The sequence below is a fragment of the Rhinoderma darwinii genome, chromosome 1 (assembly GCF_050947455.1).
Source record: "Rhinoderma darwinii isolate aRhiDar2 chromosome 1, aRhiDar2.hap1, whole genome shotgun sequence".
NCBI classification, from domain to species: Eukaryota; Metazoa; Chordata; class Amphibia; order Anura; family Rhinodermatidae; genus Rhinoderma; species Rhinoderma darwinii.
Window position 1 is genome coordinate 655,679,411 of NC_134687.1, and position 24,051 is coordinate 655,703,461.

The 24,051-nt window shown below is 46.5% G+C and overlaps 2 protein-coding genes across 3 annotated transcripts in view; one reads left to right on the top strand and one right to left on the bottom strand.

Moving 5' to 3' along the window:
• Positions 1-970: 970 nt before the first annotated feature.
• On the bottom strand, positions 971-16,355 carry LOC142702600 (oocyte zinc finger protein XlCOF29-like). The gene is made up of 3 exons (XM_075848188.1): positions 16,061-16,355; positions 1,686-1,840; positions 971-1,195 (listed from the first exon to the last, which is right to left on the bottom strand). The coding sequence occupies exons 2-3, from the start codon at positions 1,761-1,763 to the stop codon at positions 971-973; spliced, it is 303 nt and encodes a 100-aa protein (XP_075704303.1). The 5' UTR covers positions 1,764-1,840; positions 16,061-16,355.
• A 385-nt stretch (positions 16,356-16,740) lies between these two features.
• LOC142664153 (uncharacterized) overlaps positions 16,741-24,051 on the top strand; it is a 55,390-nt gene continuing 48,079 nt past the window's right edge. For both annotated transcript variants that reach the window (XR_012851210.1, XM_075843147.1), the window contains exon 1: positions 16,741-16,852. The gene's annotated coding sequence lies outside the window, so the exon portion shown is untranslated. The remainder of the gene's footprint in view (positions 16,853-24,051) is intronic.

Genomic DNA, 24,051 nt, shown 5'->3' on the forward strand with positions numbered 1-24,051 from the left:
CCAGGTCTTCTACATTTCTAGCGTCCTGCTGCTGGATTCCTCTTGTTCTTGAGTTCGATTCCCCTGAAACTCTATTCCAATAAAATGTTTAAAATAAAATGTAACGGAGTGTAAAATAAATAAAGAAATATATCTCCACACACACATTGTTCAACCTGTTTTACTTACAATCGGACAGATCCCTGGATCCACATTCCTGATTACTACCAGTAACCCTGTGTATTGTGTCTTACAAGGAAGATCTTTAACCCTTTCTTATATCTCTCTGCACTGTACCATTACCAAATCCTGTGGGAGCAGGTTCCATGACTTTACGGTTCGGACAGTGATGTGCGGCTTTAGGACTTTGTGATGAAATTGCACTTCCTTTATTTGTAAGCAGTGACCCCGTGTTCTCTGCGGGTCCATGAAAATAATAATTTATTACATTGTTTTACAGGGACGTTTCCACATTTATATAAAGATATCCCCTCCCCCTGAGCCTTCTCTTCTCTACAGGAAATACATTTAGTTTTGATGGTCTTTCTTCATAACCGAGATCTTCCATACCTTGTATTATCCCCAAATGGAGAAATGGTGGCAGAAATTTCTGTGATTGTCCAACTTATCTGAACGTGGTTACTAAAAATTCATGTACCAACTGCAGAAAGAACCACATTCAGATATATGGAAACTTCTGCGTGTGAACATAACCTAGTGCAGCACTGCAGCAAAGCGAGGAACGTATGATCAGAGATCAGGAATCCCATGTCTGTATATACTGCACATTACGAAATTAACACTTCAAAAAACAAACAAAATATAATATCTATATCTTCTTACCTTGTGATGTGCGCGGCCGGTAGTTCTCCATCATGACCTCCTCGTACAGATCCTTGTTTCCTTCTAGATACTCCCACTCCTCCATGGAGAAATAGACCGCGACATCCTGACACCTTATAGGAACCTGACACACACAATGATACAGTCATCACCCAGACACCTCCAGTGCTGTTACTGTAGAATTTCCCAGCAGTGTCACCTCTCCAGTCAGCAGCTCAGTCATCTTGTAGATCAGTTCTAAGATCTTCTTCTCATGTATCCAGGAGTGAGGGGGAGGCTCTGTGATGGGGCTCTGACTACTGCTCCATCCTCCTGACTCATGGATGATGGGAGTCGTACAGTCACCCGATGTCTTCTTCACTATTGTGTACTCCTGTGTATGGAGAGAGACACTTAGAGAACTGAACACAGTATTCCCCCCTCAGTAGAGAGGGAGATTGTGACCCCGCTGTATAGAGCTCTAGTGACCCCCCCATCTGTAATACTGGAGACCTCACCTACAAAAAGACAATGAGAATATAGAACAAGGCCAAAACTAAAAAGTAAATAATATTGGGGGGACTAGATGGACCATGTGCTCTCCTCCTGCCGTCATCTTCTATGTTTCTATATAGATGTAGTCCTGATCCTCCTGGTTCCTTGTCATTCTCATTGCTCTACAACATTACTATTGCTGCATTGGTGACATGACACATAACTGACCATATTGGTGGCTGATCTTCAGCTTTTCTGCTGGTGGCTTCTTGATGTCACTTGGAAGGTCTGGACGCTGTTATACAGGACACTGGATTCTTCCTATTACTTCCTATTATGTATTGTCCCTTCCCTATGTGTGACTTGTTCTATAATGTAGAAAAGTTTACCTCTCCGCTCAACAGGTAGATGATCTCCAAGGTGAAGTCGAATATTCTTCTGCTCATCTCATTCCTGTCCTTGTCCATCCTTGGTGGGTCATTCAGGAGAAGGAACGTTATGGGGGAGAAGATGAGAAAACTGGAGGATCTAGTACTGCAGACGTCTTTATGAAGAAAGGAGAAGATGGAGATCATACAGTGGACAACATCATGTGTGACATACAGAACCTCACTTATTGATCATTGAGGGAAACATCTTCTCAGAGCCGTCACCACATGGAATAAAGGGGTATTCCCAACACGGACATTTCTCCCCAGGATATGCCAGAAACGTCTGATAGATGCGGCTCCACCTCTGGCCGTGCTCGGCTGTTTCTGGAACTCCTATACAAGTGAATGGAGAGAGTCGTGCACATGTGTGGTCAACTCGCCATTCATTCTCCACCTGGATGTAGTCATCACCTCACCAGGCGGGCTGGGGGACCCCCGTTCTCCACATAGAGGTGGGACCCCCATATATCAGACATTTATGGCAAATCTCTCAGGTGAGAAGAGTAAAATGAAGAAATTCCCCCCCAGACAATGAAGACCTGACTCCGGACAACCTGACACATGGCGGATACTGCGGAGACATTGCTGACATCTCACAAGACGTGGTGCACACTATGCAGTCAGTGTTTGATATGAGGTGTGAGGTTCTGCAGCAACTGAGGTGACATTATATATAGGGAACATGCAGTGTGATCTCTTTTCATCATATTACAGCGCAGGTGGAGCGGAGCAGAGTAATACATTGTTTTGTGGAATAAGATTCAGTATAAACTTGTATTTTACTCATTTAACCCCTTCCTGCACAGGACATTTACCGCTCAGGACTTGTTCACATGACATAGGGAAGACCTGACACCTGCTGCAAAGGCCGGAGACCTGAGGGAACGCCGACCCCGGGCATTTAACTACTTAGATGCCGTGGTCAATATCGACTGCAGAATCTAAGCTGTAAGAAAGAGGGGGGGGGGGGTCCTCTCTGACAGATCATCAGCCCCTCGCGACACGATCACGGGGTATGGATGGTTGTCATCGCAGCCTGGGGGGTAATGAAGTTCTGCCATATTTCTGCTCCTATTAACCCCTTCATCTTAATCACGATATACTGCGATACATTAGTGTTACAGTGTATTGTACCAGCGATCTAATCATCACTAGTTCACGTCCCCCAGGGGAGTAATACAATTTGCTAAAAATATTCAAATAAAGCGTTTAGTTCTCTACAAAATATTAAATATAAAATAAAACCTTTTCCCAATTTGTCTTTAACCCCTTCAGGACCATTTTTAAAAATCTGACATATTTCACTTTATGTGGTAATAACTCCGGAATGCTTTTACCTATCAAAGCGATTCTGAAATTGTTTTCTCGTGAGACATTGGACTTTATGATAGTGGAAAAATTTGGTCGCTAAATTCAATTTTTATCAGTGAAAAACTCCAAAATTTGGTGAAAAATTGCAAACATTAGCATTTTTCTAAATGTAAATGTATCTGCTTGTAAGACAGGCAGTTATACCACACAAAATTGTTGCTAATTAACATCCCCCATATGTCTACTTTAGATTGGCATAGTTTTTTGAACGTCCTTTTATTTTTCTATGACGTCACAAGGTTTAGAACTTTAGCAGCAATTTCTCACATTTCCAAGAAAATTTCAAAAGGCTATTTTTACAGGGGCCAGTTCAGTTGTGAAGCGGCTTTTAGGGCCTTATATATTAGAAACGGCCAAAAAGTCACCCCATTTTAAAATCTTCACCCCTCAAAGTATTCAAAACAGCATTTAGAAAGTTTCTTAACCCTTTAAACGTTTCACAGGAATGAAATCAACGTAGAGGTGAAATTTTCAAATTTCATTTTATTTTTGCAGAAATTCATTTTTAATCTTTTTTTTCCTGTAACACAGAAGTTTTTACCAGAGAAATGCAACTCAATATTTATTGGCCAGATTTTGCAGTTTTTAGAAATATCCCACATGTGGCCCTAGTGTGGTAATGGACTGAAGCACAGGCCTCAGCAGCAAAGGAGCACATAGTGGATTTTGGGCCTCCTTTTTATTAGAAAAGATTTTAGGCACCATGTCAGGTTTGTAGGGCTCTATCGGTGCCAAAACAGTGGAAATCCACCAAAAGTGACCCCATTTGGGAAACTACACACCTTGAGGAAATTATCTAGAGGTGTAGTGAGCATTTTGACCCCGCAGGTTTTTTGCAGAAATTATTGGAAGTAGGCCGTGAAAATTAAAGTCTACATTCTTTCAAAGAAAATGTAAGTTTAGCAAATTTTTTCTAATTTCCACAAGGACTAAAGGAGAAAAAGCACTGCAACATTTGTAAAGCAATTTCTCCTGAGTAAAACATTACCCCACATGTGGTAATAAATGGCTGTTTGGACCCACGGCAGGGCTTAGAATGGAAAGAGCGCTATTTGGCTTTTGGAGCTCAAATTTAGCAGGAATGGTTTGCGGAGGCCATGTCGCATTTGCAAAGCCCCTAAGTGACCAAAACAGTGAAAACGCCAAAAAAAGTGACTCCATTGAGAAAACTACACCCCTTGAGGAATCCATCTAGGGGTGTAGTGAGCATTTTGACCCCACAGGTGTTTCATAGATTTTATTAGAATTGGGCAGTGAAAATAAAAAAAATCCTTTTTCTTCAATAAGACGTAGCTTTAGCTCCAAATTTTTACGTTTCTCAACAAATAAAGGAAAAAAAGAACCCCAACATTTGTAAAGCAACTTCTCTGGAGTGCGGCAATACCCCACACGTGGTCATAAACTGCTGTTTGGGCATACGGCAGGGCTCAGAAGGGAAGGTGCGCCATTTGCTTTTGGTGTACAGATTTTGCTGCATTTGGTGTCTGGTAGCTATGTTGCATTTGCAAAGTCCATGTGGAACCAAAACAGTGGTTCCCCCTCAGAAGTGACCCCATTTTGGAAACAACACCCTCAAGGTATTCTCCTAGCGGTGTAGTGAGCATGTTAACCCCACAGGTGTTTTGCAGAAATTAGTGTGCACTCGATGTTGCAGAGTGAAAATGGGATTTTTTTCCATAGATATGCCAATATGTGGTGCCCAGCTTGTGCCACCATAACAAGACAGCTCTCTAATTATTATGCGGTGTTTCCTGGTTTTAGAAACACCCTACGTGTGGCCCTAAGCTTTTGCCTGGACATTCGACAGGGCTCAGGAGTGAAAGAGTACCATGTAAAATTGAGGCCTAATTTGGCGACATATAAAGTATTGGTTCACAATTGCAGAGGCTTTGATGTGAAATAAAAGAAACCCCTGAGAAGTGACCCCATTTTGGAAACTTCACCCCTCAAGGCATTTATTAAGGGGTGTAGTGAGAATTTTCACCCCACGTGTCTTTTCCATAAATGATTGCGCTGCCGAAGGTACAAATTAAAATTTTTCCCTAGATATGCCAATTCATTGTCAAATATGTCATGCTCAGCTTATGCCACTGGGGACACACACCTCAAAAATTGTTAAAAGGGTTCTCCCGGGTATGGCGATGCCATATATGTGGACGTAAACTGCTGTTTGGGCACACTGTAGGGCTCAGATGGGTGGAATTTGCTTGGTAATAGTTTTGTTTGGAGTATCACTGGTGTTTCCGTTTATAATGTGGGGGTACATGTGAGCTCGGCAGAGTACATCAGGGGCATAGTTAGGTGGTATAATAATGGGGTAAAAAAAAGAATAAAATGATCCATAGATGTGTGTTACGCTGTGATCGATCCTTTCTGCACAGGCCGGTGTCGCACTGATAAATGTCCTTCCTTATCCTTTTGGTCCACACTCTGCACCTTTGCAGCATGGGGAATTGTGCCGGGAAAGTGTTGTCCTGGTATAATACAGGCACCCTCCCTAATTTTAGTGCCTTGATACATCGCCTTTTGAAACAGAAGAAATGTTCCCCTCAGGCCGGCAAAACTGGATATATTTCTTTCCTGACTTATTGGAGTCTTAACTTATTTTATTTTTTCATAGACGTAGTGGTATGAGCTGTAGATTTTATTGGTACCATATTGGGGTACATGCAACTTTTTGATCACTTGTTATCCTTTTTTTGGGAGGCAAGGTGACAAAAAAACAGCAATTCTGCCATCGTTTTTTAGTTCTTTTTTTTAATATACAACGTTCACCATGCGTTATAAATTACATGTTACATTTTATTCTGCGGGTCAGTACGATTCCAGCGATACCTAATTTATAGAACTTTTTTATAACTTTTTGCACAATAAAATTACTTTTGGAAAGAGAATGAATTTTTTCTGTCGCCAAGTTGTGAGAGCCATAACTTTTCAATTTTTTTGTCGATGGAGCTGTGTGAGGGTTTGTTTTTTGCGAGACGAGGTATAGATTTTATCGGTACCATTTTTGGATACATGCGACTTTTTGATCACTTTTTATTTCAATTTTTGGAAGACAGTGACCAAAAAAAACAGTAATTATGGCAGTGTTTTTGAGGGTTGTTTTTTTACGGCGTTCACTGCGCTGGATAAATAACATAATATTTTTATAGTTTAGGTCGTTACGGTCGCAGCGATACCAAATATGTATGGCTTTATTATTTTTTTCAATAATAAATGACTTGATAAGGGAAAAAGGGCGATTGTGTTTTATTTTATTACTTGAAACTTTTATTGTATGTTTTACAACTTTTATTTTTACTTTTTTTACACTTTTCTTTAGTCCCACTAGGGGACTTGAAGGTCCAACTGTTTGTTTGATGTTCTAATACATTGCACTACCTATGTAGTGCAATGTATTGGAACTGTCAGTTGTTCACTGACAGCAAGCCGATCAGGCTCCGCCTCTGGGCGGTGCCTAATCAGCTTACGTAATGGCAGACAGGAGTCCATTGTTAGGGCTCCTGTTGCCATAGTAGCAGTCGCCAGCCTTGCCATCGCGTGGCAAGGCTGCCGATTTGCTACAAACCTCTAGGATGCAGCGATCACAATGGATCGCTGCATCGAAGGGGTTAATGCCAGGAATCGGAGCTAGCTCCGGTTCCTGGCGATAGATCGGGGTGTTCGCTGTAACATACAGCGGACACCCACTGCTGATGACGCTGGCTCAGCTTCTGAGCCGGAAGCTGAGCCGGCGCCATCTTGCCGATGGTACCGGAAGCCTCCTGGGCCCGCCGACGACGGGGCATAGGAGGATTCCATTACTGGCAGACCGGGAAGTAAGTATTAGCCCTCCGATCGCCTTTGCAGCCACCGGCAACCCAGCGATCACGTTTCTTGGGTGCCAGTGGCTATAAACTCCTCACATGCTGCGATCTCTATTGAACGCAGCATGTGAGGGGTTAATCGGCCGGATCGGATGCTAGCTCCGGTCCTGGCCGATACCTCAGTGTGACAGCTGTAACATACAGCTGTCACCCGGCGGTGATGTCGCTGGCTAAGCTCCTGAGCCAGCTTCATCTCCGTCACGTACAGTTACGTGAAAAGGCGGTAAGACACCAGTTTTAATCACGTAACTGTACGTGATTGGGCGGGAAGGGGTTAAAGGAACGTAAAGAACACAAAAATAAATATAACTGGTATCACCGCATCCATAAACATAATGATTATAATAAAAGGTTATTTACCCGAACGGTGAACGATGCAAGAAAAAACAAAAACAAAACACTAGAAGCGCAAAAAAAAAAAAAGTCTTAAAAAGTGATCAAAAAATTCCAACTCGTCCTACAAAAAATAAGCCCTCACTCCGCTCCATCCACGGAAAAATAAAAAAGTTCTGGCTCTGTATACATATTTGCCAACATTTTTTTCCCCAGGGACACTTAGGGTGTGGCTTCTTTGGTGGGTGTGGCTTATGGGCATGACTTATCTGGTGGATGTGGGTTATGGGGCGTGGCTTCCCAGAATTTCTCCATATTAATAAACAGACAAAATATTCTGCACTAGTTTGGCTGACAACCATTATGGTGGCCGGTATCTCTCTCTGGGTATGTGGTTGTTTAGAGGCAGGTGATGTCTCACTTTATCACTATATGTGCTGACCACTACTGGCAGTGTAAAAACCAGCGTAGATAGTGCCACACTGAGTGCCACACTGAGTGCCCCTTGTAAATAGCGCCACTCACTGTTTCCTGTAGATAGCGCCACAACCCCCTGTAGATATTACCACACACAACCCCCTGTACATAGTGCCACACACAACCCCCTGTCCATGGTGCCACACACCCCCCACTGTAGATAGTGCCGAACACATACACACACCCCTGTAGATAATGCCAAACTCACACCCTGTAGATAGTGCCACACCCCCCCTGTAGATAGACAGCCCTCCGTAGATAGTGCCACACACACCCCTGTAGATAGCGCCGCACACCCCACTGTAGATAATGCCACACACCGCCTTTTAGACAGGCCACGCACACACCCTCCTGTAGATAGCGCCGAACACCCCACTGTAGATACACACACACACACACACCCCTCTGTAGATAGTGCCACACACTCCCCTGTAAATAGTGCCACACACACCCCCTGTAAATGGTGCCAAGCATACAGACCTCCATAGTGTCGCACACCCCACTGTAGATGGTGCCACACACTCCCCCTGAAGATAGTGCCAAACACACATACACACCCTATAGATAGCGCCGAACACCCCACTGTAGATAACGCCACACCACCCCCTTTAGATAGCGCCACACACAAAATCCCCTGTAGATAGTGCCACAAATTCCTATAGATAATACCACACACCCCTGCAGAGTGCCACACACACCCCTGTAGTTAGCGCCACACAAAACCCCCGTAGATAGTGCCGCACACACAACCACCTGTGCCACGCAAACACCCCTGTAGATAGCGACACACATTGCCCTGCAGATAGCGACACACACCGCACTGTAGATAATGCCACACACACATCCTTTAGCTAGAGCCATCAAATAGAAGATAGCAAAAACTCACACAATTTAAAACCGTTTTTTTTATCCCTTGCAGATTCGTTCCAGATGACCAGCTGACTAGGGGGAAATGGTTAACTGGACACAGGTGGTATAAATTAGTCAGCAGACCTCATTTTGAGCTTGCTCTTTCTGAGCTTGGTGGTTTATGTGGCTTGTGATCTAAGTGGAGTTCGAAAAGAGGAGTTCGAAAAGAGGAGTTGAAGCCCCAGTAAGTACTCTTCTTTTCTTTTACTTTGACAATTTTTCACTGTTTTGTTGTAATTTGGATAATGGATAGCAAGATTGGAGCTTTTCTTCAGTGCACAGTTTGTCATATGTATACACGACTGGAGCCGGAGTTCCAGGGTGAATACCTCTGTGGCAGATGTGAGCATGTTGGTTACGGGGAAGCTCGCATTAGAGATCTGGAGGAGCAGAATGCAACACTGAGGGCGATAGACAATCTTGAGCTGAGCTTGCTGCTCACGGAGCATGCAGTTAGTGGGTTAGAACTGGAGGGTGAAGACATGGGTGAGCAGGATCAGGTAAGTAACTGGGTTAATGTAGTTAGGGGCAGTAGAAAGGGGTCAAAGAAAAGGAAGGCCAATCCGGTTTCTGACATTCCAAGCAAAATTGCCAAGTTGGGTGATGATGCGAGGGTGTCAGTCTCAGAAATGGCAGCCCTTGTGGATACTGATCTCCCTAACAGCCGGGAGAACAGCCCAGCTAGTAGTCGGCGGGATGGTAATGCAGGTAAGGCAAGACAAATGATAGTTGTAGGGGATTCTATAAATCAGGAAGACGGATAGAATAATTTGTCGCCAAGACCGTCTCAACCGAATGGTTTGTTGTCTCCCTGGTGCCAGGGTTCGGCATGTGGTGGAACGGGTGGACAAATTGCTGGGAGGGGCTGGTGATGATCCAGCTGTTGTGGTCCATGTCGGTACCAACGACAGAATAAATGGTAGATGGAGGAGCCTTAAGAATAATTTTAAAGAACTAGGCTACAAGCTGAAGGGAAGGACCTCCAAAGTAGTATTCTCAGGAATACTGCCTGTGCCATGCGCATCACAGGAAAGACAGCGGGAGCTCAGGGAGTTAAATGCATGGCTTAAGTCTTGGTGTAGAGGAGAAGGCTTTGGGTTCCTAAAGCACTGGGCTGACTTTTCATTGGGGTACTAACTGTATTCTGAAGATGATTTGCACCTAAATGGAAGGGGGTCCGTTGTTCTGGGGGAGAGAATTCTAGCTGGGGTGGCAGAGTATTTAAAGAGGCTCTGTCACCAGATTTTGCAGCCCCTATCTGCTATTGCAGCAGATCGGCGCTGCAATGTAGATTACAGTAACGTTTTTATTTTTTAAAAACGAGAATTTTTGGCCAAGTTATGACCATTTTCGTATTTATGCAAATGAGGCTTGCAAAAGTACAACTGGGCGTGTTGAAAAGTAAAAGTACAACTGGGCGTGTATTATGTGTGTACATCGGGGCGTGTTTACTAATTTTACTAGCTGGGCGTTCTGATGAGAAGTATCATCCACTTCTCTTCACAACGCCCAGCTTCTGGCAGTGCAGATCTGTGACGTCACTCACAGGTCCTGCATCGTGTCGGCACCAGAGGCTACAGTTGATTCTGCATCAGCGTTTGCAGGTAAGTAGCTACATCGACTTACCTGCAAACGCCGATGCTGCTGCAGAATCATCTGTATCCTCTGGTGCCGATGTGTCCTCGCTCGTCCGACACGATGCAGGACCTGTGAGTGACGACACAGCGTGATCTCTGGAGAACACGGCTGTGTCTGCACTGCCAGAAGCTGGGCGTTGTGAAGAGAAGTGGATGATACTTCTCATCAGAACGCCCAGCTAGTAAAAGAAGTAAAAACGCCCCGATGTACGCACCTAATACACGCCCACTTGGACTTTTACTGTAAACACACCCACTTGTACTTTTGCAAGCCTCATTTGCATAAATACGAAAATGGTCATAACTTGGCCAAAAATGCTCGTTTTTTAAAAATAAAAACGTTACTGTAATCTACATTGCAGCGCCGATCTGCTGCAATAGCAGATAGGGGTTGCAAAATCTGGTGACAGAGCCTCTTTAAACTAGGACTGAGGAGGGAGGCCAATGTAGAAAATAAAGGGGTAGTTAGGTTAGAGAGGGGTCAGACTATATTGGTGGGGGGAGAAACAGACGGTGAGGAGAGGACTAGACAACAAGATAAGGAGATCCTTTCGTTACAAAACAGCAGTGAAAATAAAAAAGGCCTAAATGTCAAATAATCACATTTCTGATAGTGAAAGTGAAACATTTAAAGGCAAGTTAAAGTGTATGTTCACAAATGCCAGAAGTCTAGCAAGCAAAATGGGGGAGCTGGAGGCCTTAATACTGGAAGAAAATATAGATATAGTTGGTGTTGCTGAAACATGTCTAGACTCTTCACATGACTGGGCTGTAAATCTACAGGGTTTTACACTTTTTCGGAAAGACAGGACAAATAGGAAAGGTGGTGGTGTATGTCTGTATGTGAGAAGCGATATGAAGGCGAGTCTGAAAGAGACAATAGTGGGTGAATACTGTGAGGAGGTTGAAACCTTGTGGGTGGAACTAGAAAGGGAGGTAAACACTGAAAAAATTACTTTTGGTGTAATCTATAGACCCCCAATATAACTGAGGAGATGGAAGGTCAGCTATATAAACAGATGGAGCGGGCTGCACAGGCGGGCACTGTAGTGATAATGGGAGATTTTAATTACCGGGATATTAATTGGTGTCATGGTTCGGCTTCAACTGCAAAGGGGAGACATTTCCTCAACCTGTTGCAGGAAAATTTTATGGGCCAGTTTGTGGAAGACCCGACTAGAGGTGAAGCTCTGTTGGATCTGGTCATTTCTAATAATGCAGAGCTTGTTGGGAATGTCAATGTTCGTGAAAACCTCGGTAACAGTGATCACAATATAGTTATATTTTACCTATACTGTAAAAAACAAACGCAGGCTGGGAGGGCAAAAACATTTAATTTTAGGAAAGCCAATTTCCCCAGGATGAGGACTGAAATTCAGGATATAGACTGGGAAGAACTAATGTCAAATAATGGAACAAATGATAAATGGGAGATTTTCAAATCTACTTTGGGTAATTATAGTGCAAAATGTATTCCTACAGGTAACAAGTATAAACGACTCAAATTAAACCCCACATGGCTTACACCTTCTGTGAAAGGGGCAATACATGACAAAAAAAGGGCATTTAAAAAATACAAATCTGAGGGTACAGCTGTAGCCTTTGTAAAATATAAAGAGCTTAATAAAATCTGTAAAAATGTAATAAAATTAGCAAAAATACAAAATGAAAGGCAGGTGGCCAAGGATAGTAAAACAAATCCTAAAAAATTCTTCAAGCATATAAATGCAAAAAAGCCCAGGTCTGAACATGTAGGACCCCTAGATAATGGTAATGGGGAGTTGATCACAGGGGATCAAGAGAAGGCAGAGTTACTAAATGGGTTCTTTAGCTCTGTATATACAACAGAAGAAAGAGCAGCTGATGTAGCCGGTGCCAGTGCTGTTAATATATCAGTTGATATACTGAATTGGATGAATGTAGAGATGGTCCAAGCTAAATTAAATAAAATAAATGTGCACATGGCTCCGGGACCAGATGGGTTACACCCTAGAATTCTTAAAGAGCTTAGGCCTCATGCACACGACCGTAGCCGTGTGCACGGCCGTGATTTTCGGGTCGGCCGGCTGCGGACTGTCAGCGGACTGTCAGCCGCAGGCCGCCCGCACATGCACATGGCCGCGGCCATTGTTTTCAATGAGCCCGGACCGCAGAACCGGGCCGTAATAAGACATGCCCGTTCTTTCTGCGGTCCGGGCTCCCGGGCCGTGCACGGACCGCAAAAACTACGGTCGTGTGCACGGCCCCATAGAAAAGAATGGGGCCGCAATTCTCCCGTGGATTTTCGGGGGAATTGCGGCCGCAAAAACACGGTCGTGTGCATGAGGCCTTAGTTCAGTTATTTCTGTCCTCCTCGTCATAATATTCATAGAGTCTCTCATGAGTGGTATAGTGCCAAGGGACTGGCGCAGCGCAAATGTGGTGCCGATTTTCAATAAGGGCTCTAGGTCTTCGCCGGGTAATTATAGACCAGTAAGCTTAACATCCATCGTGGGGAAAATGTTTGAGGGGCTATTGAGGGACTATATACAGGATTATGTGACAATAAATAGCATTATAAGTGACAGCCAGCACGGTTTTACTAAGGACAGAAGTTGTCAAACTAACCTAATCTGTTTTTATGAAGAGGTGAGCAGAAGTCTAGACAGAGGGGCCGCTGTGGATTTAGTGTTTTTGGACTTTGCAAAGGCATTTGACTCGGTCCCTCATAGACGTCTAATGGGTAAATTAAGGACTATAGGTTTAGAAAATATAGTTTGTAATTGGATTGAGAATTGGCTCAAGGACCGTATCCAGAGGGTTGTGGTCAATGATTCCTTCTCTGAATGGTCACCGGTTATAAGTGGTGTACCCCAGGGTTCAGTGCTGGGACCACTATTATTCAACTTATTTATTAATGATATAGAGGAAGGGATTAATAGCACTATTTCTATTTTTGCAGATGACACCAAGCTATGTAATATAGTTCAGACTATGGAAGATGTTCATGAATTACAGGCGGATTTAAACAAACTAAGTGTTTGGGCGTCCACTTGGCAGATGAAGTTTAATGTAGATAAATGTAAAGTTATGCATCTGGGTACCAACAACCTGCATGCATCATATGTCCTAGGGGGAGCTACACTGGGGAGTCACTTGTTGAGAAGGATCTGGGTGTACTTGTAAATCATAAACTCAATAACAGCATGCAGTGTCAATCAGCTGCTTCAAAGGCCAGCAGGATATTGTCGTGTATTAAAAGAGGCATGGACTCGCGGGACAGGGATGTAATAATGCCACTTTACAAAGCATTAGTGAGGCCTCATCTAGAATATGCAGTTCAGTTCTGGGCTCCAGTTCATAGAAAGGATGCCCTGGAGTTGGAAAAAATACAAAGAAGAGCAACGAAGCTAATTAGGGGCATGGAGAATCTAAGTTATGAGGAAAGATTAAAAGAATTAAACCTATTTAGCCTTGAAAAACGACGACTAAGGGGGGACATGATTAACTTATATAAATATATGAATGGCGCATACAAAAAATATGGTGAAATCCTGTTCCATGTAAAACCCCCTCAAAAAACAAGGGGGCACTCCCTCCGTCTGGAGAAAAAAAGGTTCAACCTGCAGAGGCGACAAGCCTTCTTTACTGTGAGAACTGTGAATCTATGGAATAGCCTACCGCAGGAGCTGGTCGCAGCAGGGACAGGAGATGCTGCAAAAAAGGGTTAGATAATTTCCTAGAACAAAAAAATATTAGCTCCTATGTGTAGAAATTTTTCCTTCCCTTTTCCCATCCCTTGGTTGAACTTGATGGACATGTGTCTTTTTTCAACCGTACAAACTATGTAACTATGTAAAACAGCCCCCTGTAGATAGTGCCACACACTCCCCCTGTAGATAGTGCCACACACTCCCCCTGTAGATAGTGCCACACACTGCTCCCTGTAGATATTACCACACACTCCCCCTGTAGATAGTGCCACACACTCCCCCTGTAGATTGTGGCACAAACACTACTCCCTGTAGATAACGCCACACCACCCCCTTTAGAGAGCGCCACACCCCCCCTGCAGAGCGCCACACACACAACCCCCTGTAGATAGTGCCATACATACTCCACTGTACGTAGCGCCACACACAGCCCTCCTGTAGATAGTGCCACACACTGCCCCCTGTAGATAGTGACACACACTGCCCCCTGTAGATAGTGACACACACTGCCCCCTGTAGATAGTGACACACACTGCCCCCTGTAGATAGTGACACACACAGCCCCCCTGTAGATAGTGACACACACAGCCCTCCTGTAGATAGTGACACACACTGCCCCCTGTAGATAGTGACACACACTCCCCCTGTAGATAGTGACACACTGCCCCCTGTAGATAGTGCCACACACAGCCCCCCTGTAGATAGTGACACACACAGCCCCCTGTAGATAGTGACACACACTGCCCCCTGTAGATAGTGACACACACAGCCCCCTGTAGATAGTGACACACTGCCCCCTGTAGATAGTGCCACACACAGCCCCCTGTAGATAGTGACACACACAGCCCTCCCTATAAGAGTAGAATGCCCAGCCAGCGTGATGCCGACGCTCTGGCCGGGGATTCCACCCCAGAAGGAGTGAATGGCAGAGCAGGGAGCGGATAGTTTCCTGCTCCACCATAGTATTTAACTGTATCAGTGTCCTGAGGATGCAGATACAATTGTATATGGCCGGGACACGTCCAGTACAGTAATTTGCCGGGACTGTTGGCAACTATGAGAATCTGGCAACAGAAAAAAAAAAAGAAAATGAAACCAAAATGTTATTTTGTAAATGTCGCACATCATGAAAAACTCTAGAAATTTGTTATCACGGTAACCGCACGGTCCTGCGGAATAATGTTACGTGGACGTTTTTACAACACGGCCGTAAAATCGCCGTAAAAATAAGACCGAAAAACTTTGGAGGAATCTCAGATTTTCCCCATTTCCCTCACATAGAAGTTTTGCAGTTGCAGTGACATTATGTGATACTTTATACGACGCCCTGAAAATCTACATCTCGTCCCGCAGAATCTAATCCTCGCACCGCGGCACCGACAGAAATACACAGAAGTTATAGATCTGAGAAGACGGAGAGGGAAAAACTGAAACAGAACCTGGCCTGGTGGTTAAGGGGTTAACCTGCGGTGCGGATTATAGACACGCAGGATATCGGATTTATACCGCGGATTCGCTGCGCATTTGTTGCAGAATTTCCCCATTAAGTTCAATGAGAAAGTCAAGTTCCGCAACAAACGCCATTGTTCCCAGAATCCTCTGCGGCTCCACCGCGTGTTCACAGCAACGCTGCAGGTTACACATGTATAGAAAGAAGGCGTCATGTGACCCCCTGCAGCCAATCACAGGCCGGAGAGGTCACATGTCATTATAGGGGTCTCCTGGACACAGCCGGAAGAGCAGGGACGTGTTGCTATGGTAACGCTGGGAGAGGTGAGGATCGGCCTTGTTGTATTTCTGTAGTAGATATTCGGGGGGATTATACGTCCACCATTTGGGGTGAATATTCGGGGGGATTTCCTTGCGTGTTGTGGGTCGTATTCGCTACGTGTGAACATTCCCTTAAACCGCACGGTGAACGACATTAACAAGAAATGTATAAAAGTCAGTGAATAAGTTGTATGTCCCGAATATTATGTCATTACAAAACACGACTCGTCCCACAAAACATCCGACCACTACAAAGACCAGAAATAACCACTTACCCCAAAGAGGCCGGCACTGGAGGGGTTAAATCCCGGCTAGGAGTCCAGTGGGCGGGGTCATTCAATGATTGACAGCTCTCTGTATACACACTCATACAGAGGGGACTGATAACAGAGAGAACACCCGACCAGCGCTGCTCCCTACCTCATACACGGAAATAGCTGAAGGACCTGAGAAGACGTCACTACCACGTGACCAAGGAGGAGGGGCGGAGCTTATCAGAGGAGAGAGGAGGCGTGGTGGATAAAGGACATTTGATATTAAAAGCACGTGACCGCGGTATCAGGGGGAGGAGCTACAGGGGTTACAGATAACAGAGAGAACACCCGACCAGCGCTGCTCTCTTTCTAATACACCGAAATAGCGAAAGGACCTGAGATGACGTTACTACCACGTGACCAAGGAGGAGGGGCGGAGCTTATCAGAGGAGAGGGGGCGTGGTGTATGAAGGACCTTTGATATTAAAAGCACGTGACCGCGGTATCAGGGGGAGGAGCTGTTAAAATGTGACTAATAAGCGATGGACGGATGACCTGTGATGATGATCACGTGACATCAGGCGCAGATCTCTGAGGGAGTGGTACTCATGCGCTGTGGAAAGGGGATGATCACGTGACATGAGGGGCGTCCCTCCCCGGTCACATGGTGGTGACGTCATCACAGGTCCTTCAGCTGTTGTCGCGTATGAGGTAAAGCAGCACTTGTAGGGTGTACATGACTTCCGGTCACCGCTGTTTTCTTAGTGTTCTCTCTGTTATCAGTCAGGAGATTTCCCATGATGCAGTAGTAAGGTAAGGTTACATGAGGTCGTTTCTTTGCGGTTTTGGTGCGTTTTTGTCTGGCACAGTGCTGGTGATTATTATTATTTATTATTAGTGCTGTAAATATGAAATACAGGAGGTTTAACCCCTTGGTGACATCAGATCTATAGTATTATGTTGGACATACGGCGTCACACTAGAAGGAGCGGAGCCGGCACCGTACACGACTTCTGACCGCCGCCTGCAACCGCCAAGATCAGAGACAGCGCAATCCCGGACGTTTAACCCCTCAGATGCCGTGATTAATAGCGACCGCGGCATCTGATCAGTTAGAAATAGCCGCTTCCTCTGTCCTCCGAAGAAACTGCGCGATGCCGACCGGTTACCATAGTAATACATTGTAATATGTTTTTTAGTTGTTTTTTTTTTTCACAAAAAAATGATGTAAGAATTAAAAATAAGTAACGGAATCGCTGCATCCGTTGTGTCCAAATTATTAATATATCAAGTTATAACCGGCAGAAATAATTCACATGTGAACGTCGCTGTTTATGGTCTCCGCGATTCTCCAACATATGGAATAAAAAGTCCCCAAAATGTCACTCACAAAACCCCTCACACCGCGCAATCACCGGAAATATAAAACCCCTCACACCGCGCAATCACCGGAAATATAAAACCTCTCACACCGCGCAATCACCGGAAATATAAAACCCCTCACACCGCGCAATCACCGGAAATATAAACCCCCACACACCGCGCAATCACCGGAAATATAAACCCCCACACACCGCGCAATCACCGGAAATATAAACCCCTCACACCGCGCAATCACCGGAAATATAAACCCCTCACACCGCGCAATCACCGGAAATATAAACCCCTCACACCGCGCAATCACCGGAAATATAAACCCCCCACACCGCGCAATCACCGGAAATATAAAACCCCTCACACTGCGCAATCACCGGAAATATAAAACATCTCACACCGCGCAATCACCGGAAATATAAAACCCCTCACACTGCGCAATCACCGGAAATATAAAACTCCTCACACCGCGCAATCACCGGAAATATAACCCCCCCCCACACCGCGCAATCACCGGAAATATAAACCCCTCACACCGCGCAATCACTGGAAATATAAAACCCCTCACACCGCGCAATCACCGGAAATATAAAACCCCTCACACCGCGCAATCACCGGAAATATAAAACCCCTCACACCGCGCAATCACCGGAAATATAAAACCCCTCACACCGCGCAATCACCGGAAATATAAAACCCTCACACCGCGCAATCACCGGAAATATAAAACCCCTCACACCGCGCAATCACCGGAAATATAAACCCCCTCACACTGCGCAATCACCGGAAATATAAACCCCTCACACCGCGCAATCACCGGAAATATAAAACCCCTCACACCGCGCAATCACCGGAAATATAAAACCCCCCACACCGCGCAATCACCGGAAATATAAAACCCCTCACACCGCGCAATCACCGGAAATATAAACCCCCCCCACACCGCGCAATCACCGGAAATATAAACCCCTCACACCGCGCAATCACCGGAAATATAAAACCCCTCACACCGCGCAATCACCGGAAATATAAACCCCCCCCCACACCGCGCAATCACCGGAAATATAAACCCCTCACACCGCGCAATCACCGGAAATATAAACCCCTCACACCGCGCAATCACCGGAAATATAAACCCCCTCACACCGCGCAATCACCGGAAATATAAAACCCCCCACACCGCGCAATCACCGGAAATATAAACTCCCCCTCCCCACACCGCGCAATCACCGGAAATATAAACCCCCCCACACCGCGCAATCACCGGAAATATAAACCCCTCACACCGCGCAATCACCGGAAATATAAAACCCCTCACACCGCGCAATCACCGGAAATATAAACCCCCACACCTCGCAATCACTGGAAATATAAACCCCTCACACCGCGCAATCACCGGAAATATAAACCCCTCACACCGCGCAATCACCGGAAATATAAACCCCCCACACCGCGCAATCACCGGAAATATAAACCCCTCACACCGCGCAATCACCGGAAATATAAACCCCCCACACCGCGCAATCACCGGAAATATAAAACCCCTCACACCGCGCAATCACCGGAAATATAAAACCTCTCACACCGCGCAATCACCGGAAATATAAAACCCCTCACACCGCGCAATCACCGGAAATATAAAACCCCTCACACCGCGCAATCACCGGAAATATAACCCCTCACACCGCGCAATCACCGGAAATATAAACCCCCTCACACCGCGCAATCACCGGAAATATAAACCCCTCACACCGCGCAATCACCGGAAATATAAACCCCTCACACCGCGCAATCACCGGAAATATAAACCCCCCCACACCGCGCAATCACCGGAAATATAAAACCCCCCACACCGCGCAATCACCGGAAATATAAAACCCCTCACACCGCGCAATCACCGGAAATATAAAACCCCCCACACCGCGCAATCACCGGAAATATAAAACCCCTCACACCGCGCAATCACCGGAAATATAAACCCCCCCCCACACCGCGCAATCACCGGAAATATAAACCCCTCACACCGCGCAATCACCGGAAATATAAAACCCCTCACACCGCGCAATCACCGGAAATATAAACCCCCCCCCACACCGCGCAATCACCGGAAATATAAACCCCTCACACCGCGCAATCACCGGAAATATAAACCCCTCACACCGCGCAATCACCGGAAATATAAACCCCTCACACCGCGCAATCACCGGAAATATAAAACCCCTCACACCGCGCAATCACCGGAAATATAAAACCCCTCACACCGCGCAATCACCGGAAATATAAACCCCCCCACACCGCGCAATCACCGGAAATATAAACCCCTCACACCGCGCAATCACCGGAAATATAAAACCCCTCACACCGCGCAATCACCGGAAATATAAAACCCCCCACACCGCGCAATCACCGGAAATATAAACCCCTCACACCGCGCAATCACCGGAAATATAAAACCCCTCACACCGCGCAATCACCGGAAATATAAACCCCCTCACACCGCGCAATCACCGGAAATATAAAACCCCTCACACCGCGCAATCGCCGGAAATATAAACCCCCCACACCGCGCAATCACCGGAAATATAAAACCCTCACACCGTGCAATCATCGGAAATATAAAACCCTCACACCGCGCAATCACCGGAAATATAAACCCCTCACACCGCGCAATCACCGGAAATATAAACCCCTCCACACCGCGCAATCACCGGAAATATAACCCCCACACCGCGCAATCACCGGAAATATAAAACCCCCCCACACCGCGCAATCACCGGAAATATAAAACCCCCCCACACCGCGCAATCACCGGAAATATAAACCCCCCACACCGCGCCATCACCGGAAATATAAACCCCCCACACCGCGCAATCACCGGAAATATAAAACCTCTCACACCGCGCAATCACCGGAAATATAAAACCCCCCCACACCGCGCAATCACCGGAAATATAAAACCCCTCACACCGCGCAATCACCGGAAATATAAAACCCCTCCACACCGCGCAATCACCGGAAATATAAAACCCCTCACACCGCGCAATCACCGGAAATATAAACCCCCCTCACACCGCGCAATCACCGGAAATATAAAACCCCTCACACCGCGCAATCACCGGAAATATAAACCCCTCACACCGCACAATCACCGGAAATATAAACCCCTCACACCGCGCAATCACCAGAAATATAAAACCCCCCACACCGCGCAATCACCGGAAATATAAAACCCCTCACACCGCGCAATCACGGGAAATATAAAACCCCTCACACCGCGCAATCACCGGAAATATAAAACCCCTCACACCGCGCAATCACCGGAAATATAAAACCCCTCACACCGCGCAATCACCGGAAATATAAAACCCCTCACACCGCGCAATCACCGGAAATATAAAGCCCCGCACACCGCGCAATCACCGGAAAGATCGACCCCCCCCCCCCCCCACACCGCGCAATCACTGGAAATATAAAACCCCCCCCACACCGCGCAATCACCGGAAATATAAAACCCCACACCGCGCAATCACCGGAAATATAAAGCCCCTCACACCGCGCAATCACCGGAAATATAAAGCCCCTCACACCGCGCAATCACCGGAAATATAAAACCTCCCACACTGCGCAATCACTGGAAATATAAAACCATCACCCCGCGCAATCACCGGAAATATAAAACCCCTCACACTGCGCAATCACCGGAAATATAAAACCCCTCACACCGCGCAATCACCGGAAATATAAAACCCCTCACACCGCGCAATCACCGGAAATATAAAACCCCTCACACCGCGCAATCACCGGAAATATAAACCCCCCTCACACCGCGCAATCACCGGAAATATAAAACCCCTCACACCGCGCAATCACCGGAAATATAAACCCCTCACACCGCACAATCACCGGAAATATAAACCCCTCACACCGCGCAATCACCAGAAATATAAACCCCCCACACCGCTCAATCACTGGAAATATAAAACCCCTCACAGCACGCAATCACCGGAAATATAAAACCCTCACACCGCGCAATCACCGGAAATATAAAACCCCTCACACCGCGCGATCACCGGAAATATAAAACCCCGCACACCGCGCAATCACCGGAAAGATCGACCCCCCCCCCACACCGCACAATCACTGGAAATATAAACCCCCCACACCGCGCAATCACCGGAAATATAAAACCCCTCACACCGCGCAATCACCGGAAATATAAAACCCCTCACACCGCGCGATCACCGGAAATATAAAGCCCCGCACACCGCGCAATCACCGGAAAGATCGACCCCCCCCCACACCGCGCAATCACTGGAAATATAAAACCCCTCACACCGCGCAATGGGCGGAAATATAAAACCCCTCACACCGCGCAATCACCGGAAATATAAAACCCCTCACACCGCGCAATCACCGGAAATATAAACCCCTCACACCGCGCAGTCACCGGAAATATAAAACCCCTCACACCGCGCAATCACCGGAAATATAAAACCCCTCACACCGCGCAATCACCGGAAATATAAAACCCCTCACACCGCGCAATCACCGGAAATATAAACCCCCTCACACCGCGCAATCACGGGAAATATAAACCCCCTCACACCGCGCAATCACCGGAAATATAAAACCCCTCACACCGCGCAATCACGGGAAATATAAAACCCCTCACACCGCGCAATCACCGGAAATATAAAACCCCTCACACCGCGCAATCACCGGAAATATAAAACCCCTCACACCGCGCAATCACCGGAAATATAAACCCCCTCACACCGTGCAATCACGGGAAATATAAACCCCCTCACACCGCGCAATCACCGGAAATATAAAACCCCTCACACCGCGCAATCACGGGAAATATAAAACCCCTCACACCGCGCAATCACCGGAAATATAAAACCCTCACACCGGGCAATCACCGGAAATATAAAACCCCTCACACCGCGCAATCACCGGAAATATAAAACCCCTCACACCGCGCAATCACCGGAAATATAAAACCGCGCAATCACCGGAAATATAAACCCCCTCACACCGCGCAATCACCGGAAATATAAAACCCTCACACCGGGCAATCACCGGAAATATAAAACCCCTCACACCGCGCAATCACCGGAAATATAAAACCCTCACACCGCGCAATCACCGGAAATATAAAACCCCTCACACCGCGCAATCACCGGAAATATAAAACCCCTCACACCGCGCAATCACCGGAAATATAAACCCCCCCCCACACCGCGCAATCACCGGAAATATAAAACCCCCCCCCACACCGCGCAATCACCGGAAATATAAACCCCTCACACCGCGCAATCACCGGAAATATAACCCCCCCCCCACACCGCGCAATCACCGGAAATATAAAACACCCCACACCGCGCAATCACTGGAACTATAAAACCCCTCACACCGCGCAATCACCGGAAATATAAAACCCCCTCACACCGCGCGATCACCGGAAATATAAACCCCCCACACCGCTCAATCACTGGAAATATAAAACCCCTCACAGCACGCAATCACCGGAAATATAAACCCCTCACACCGCGCAATCACCGGAAATATAAAACCCCTCACACCGCGCGATCACCGGAAATATAAAGCCCCGCACACCGCGCAATCACCGGAAAGATCGACCCCCCCACACCGCGCAATCACTGGAAATATAAACCCCCCACACCGCGCAATCACCGGAAATATAAAACCCCTCACACCGTGCAATCACCGGAAATATAAAACCCCTCACACCGCGCGATCACCGGAAATATAAAGCCCCGCACACCGCGCAATCACCGGAAAGATCGACCCCCCCCCCCCACACCGCGCAATCACTGGAAATATAAAACCCCTCACACCGCGCAATCACCGGAAATATAAAACCCCTCACACCGCGCAATCACCGGAAATATAAAACCCCTCACACCGCGCAATCACCGGAAATATAAACCCCTCACACCGCGCAGTCACCGGAAATATAAAACCCCTCACACCGCGCAATCACCGGAAATATAAAACCCCTCACACCGCGCAATCACCGGAAATATAAAACCCCTCACACCGCGCAATCACCGGAAATATAAAACCCCTCACACCGCGCAATCACGGGAAATATAAACCCCCTCACACCGCGCAATCACCGGAAATATAAAACCCCCCACACCGCGCAATCACGGGAAATATAAAACCCCTCACACCGCGCAATCACCGGAAATATAAAACCCCTCACACCGCGCAATCACCGGAAATATAAAACCCCTCACACCGCGCAATCACCGGAAATATAAAACCCCTCACACCGCGCAATCACCGGAAATATAAACCCCCTCACACCGCGCAATCACGGGAAATATAAACCCCCTCACACCGCGCAATCACCGGAAATATAAAACCCCTCACACCGCGCAATCACGGGAAATATAAAACCCCTCACACCGCGCAATCACCGGAAATATAAAACCCTCACACCGGGCAATCACCGGAAATATAAACCCCTCACACCGCGCAATCACCGGAAATATAAAACCCCTCACACCGCGCAATCACCGGAAATATAAAACCGCGCAATCACCGGAAATATAAACCCCCTCACACCGCGCAATCACCGGAAATATAAAACCCTCACACCGGGCAAT

What these genes read in the sequence shown, in the direction of transcription:
- LOC142702600 (XM_075848188.1), bottom strand. Translation starts at nt 1,763, where the DNA reads ATGGACAAGGACAGGAATGAGATGAGCAGAAGAATATTCGACTTCACC. An exon ending in TCTACCTGTTGAGCGGAGAG is followed by an intron (nt 1,196 to 1,685) that starts GTAAACTTTTCT and finishes CTCCATACACAG; the next exon opens with GAGTACACAATAGTGAAGAA.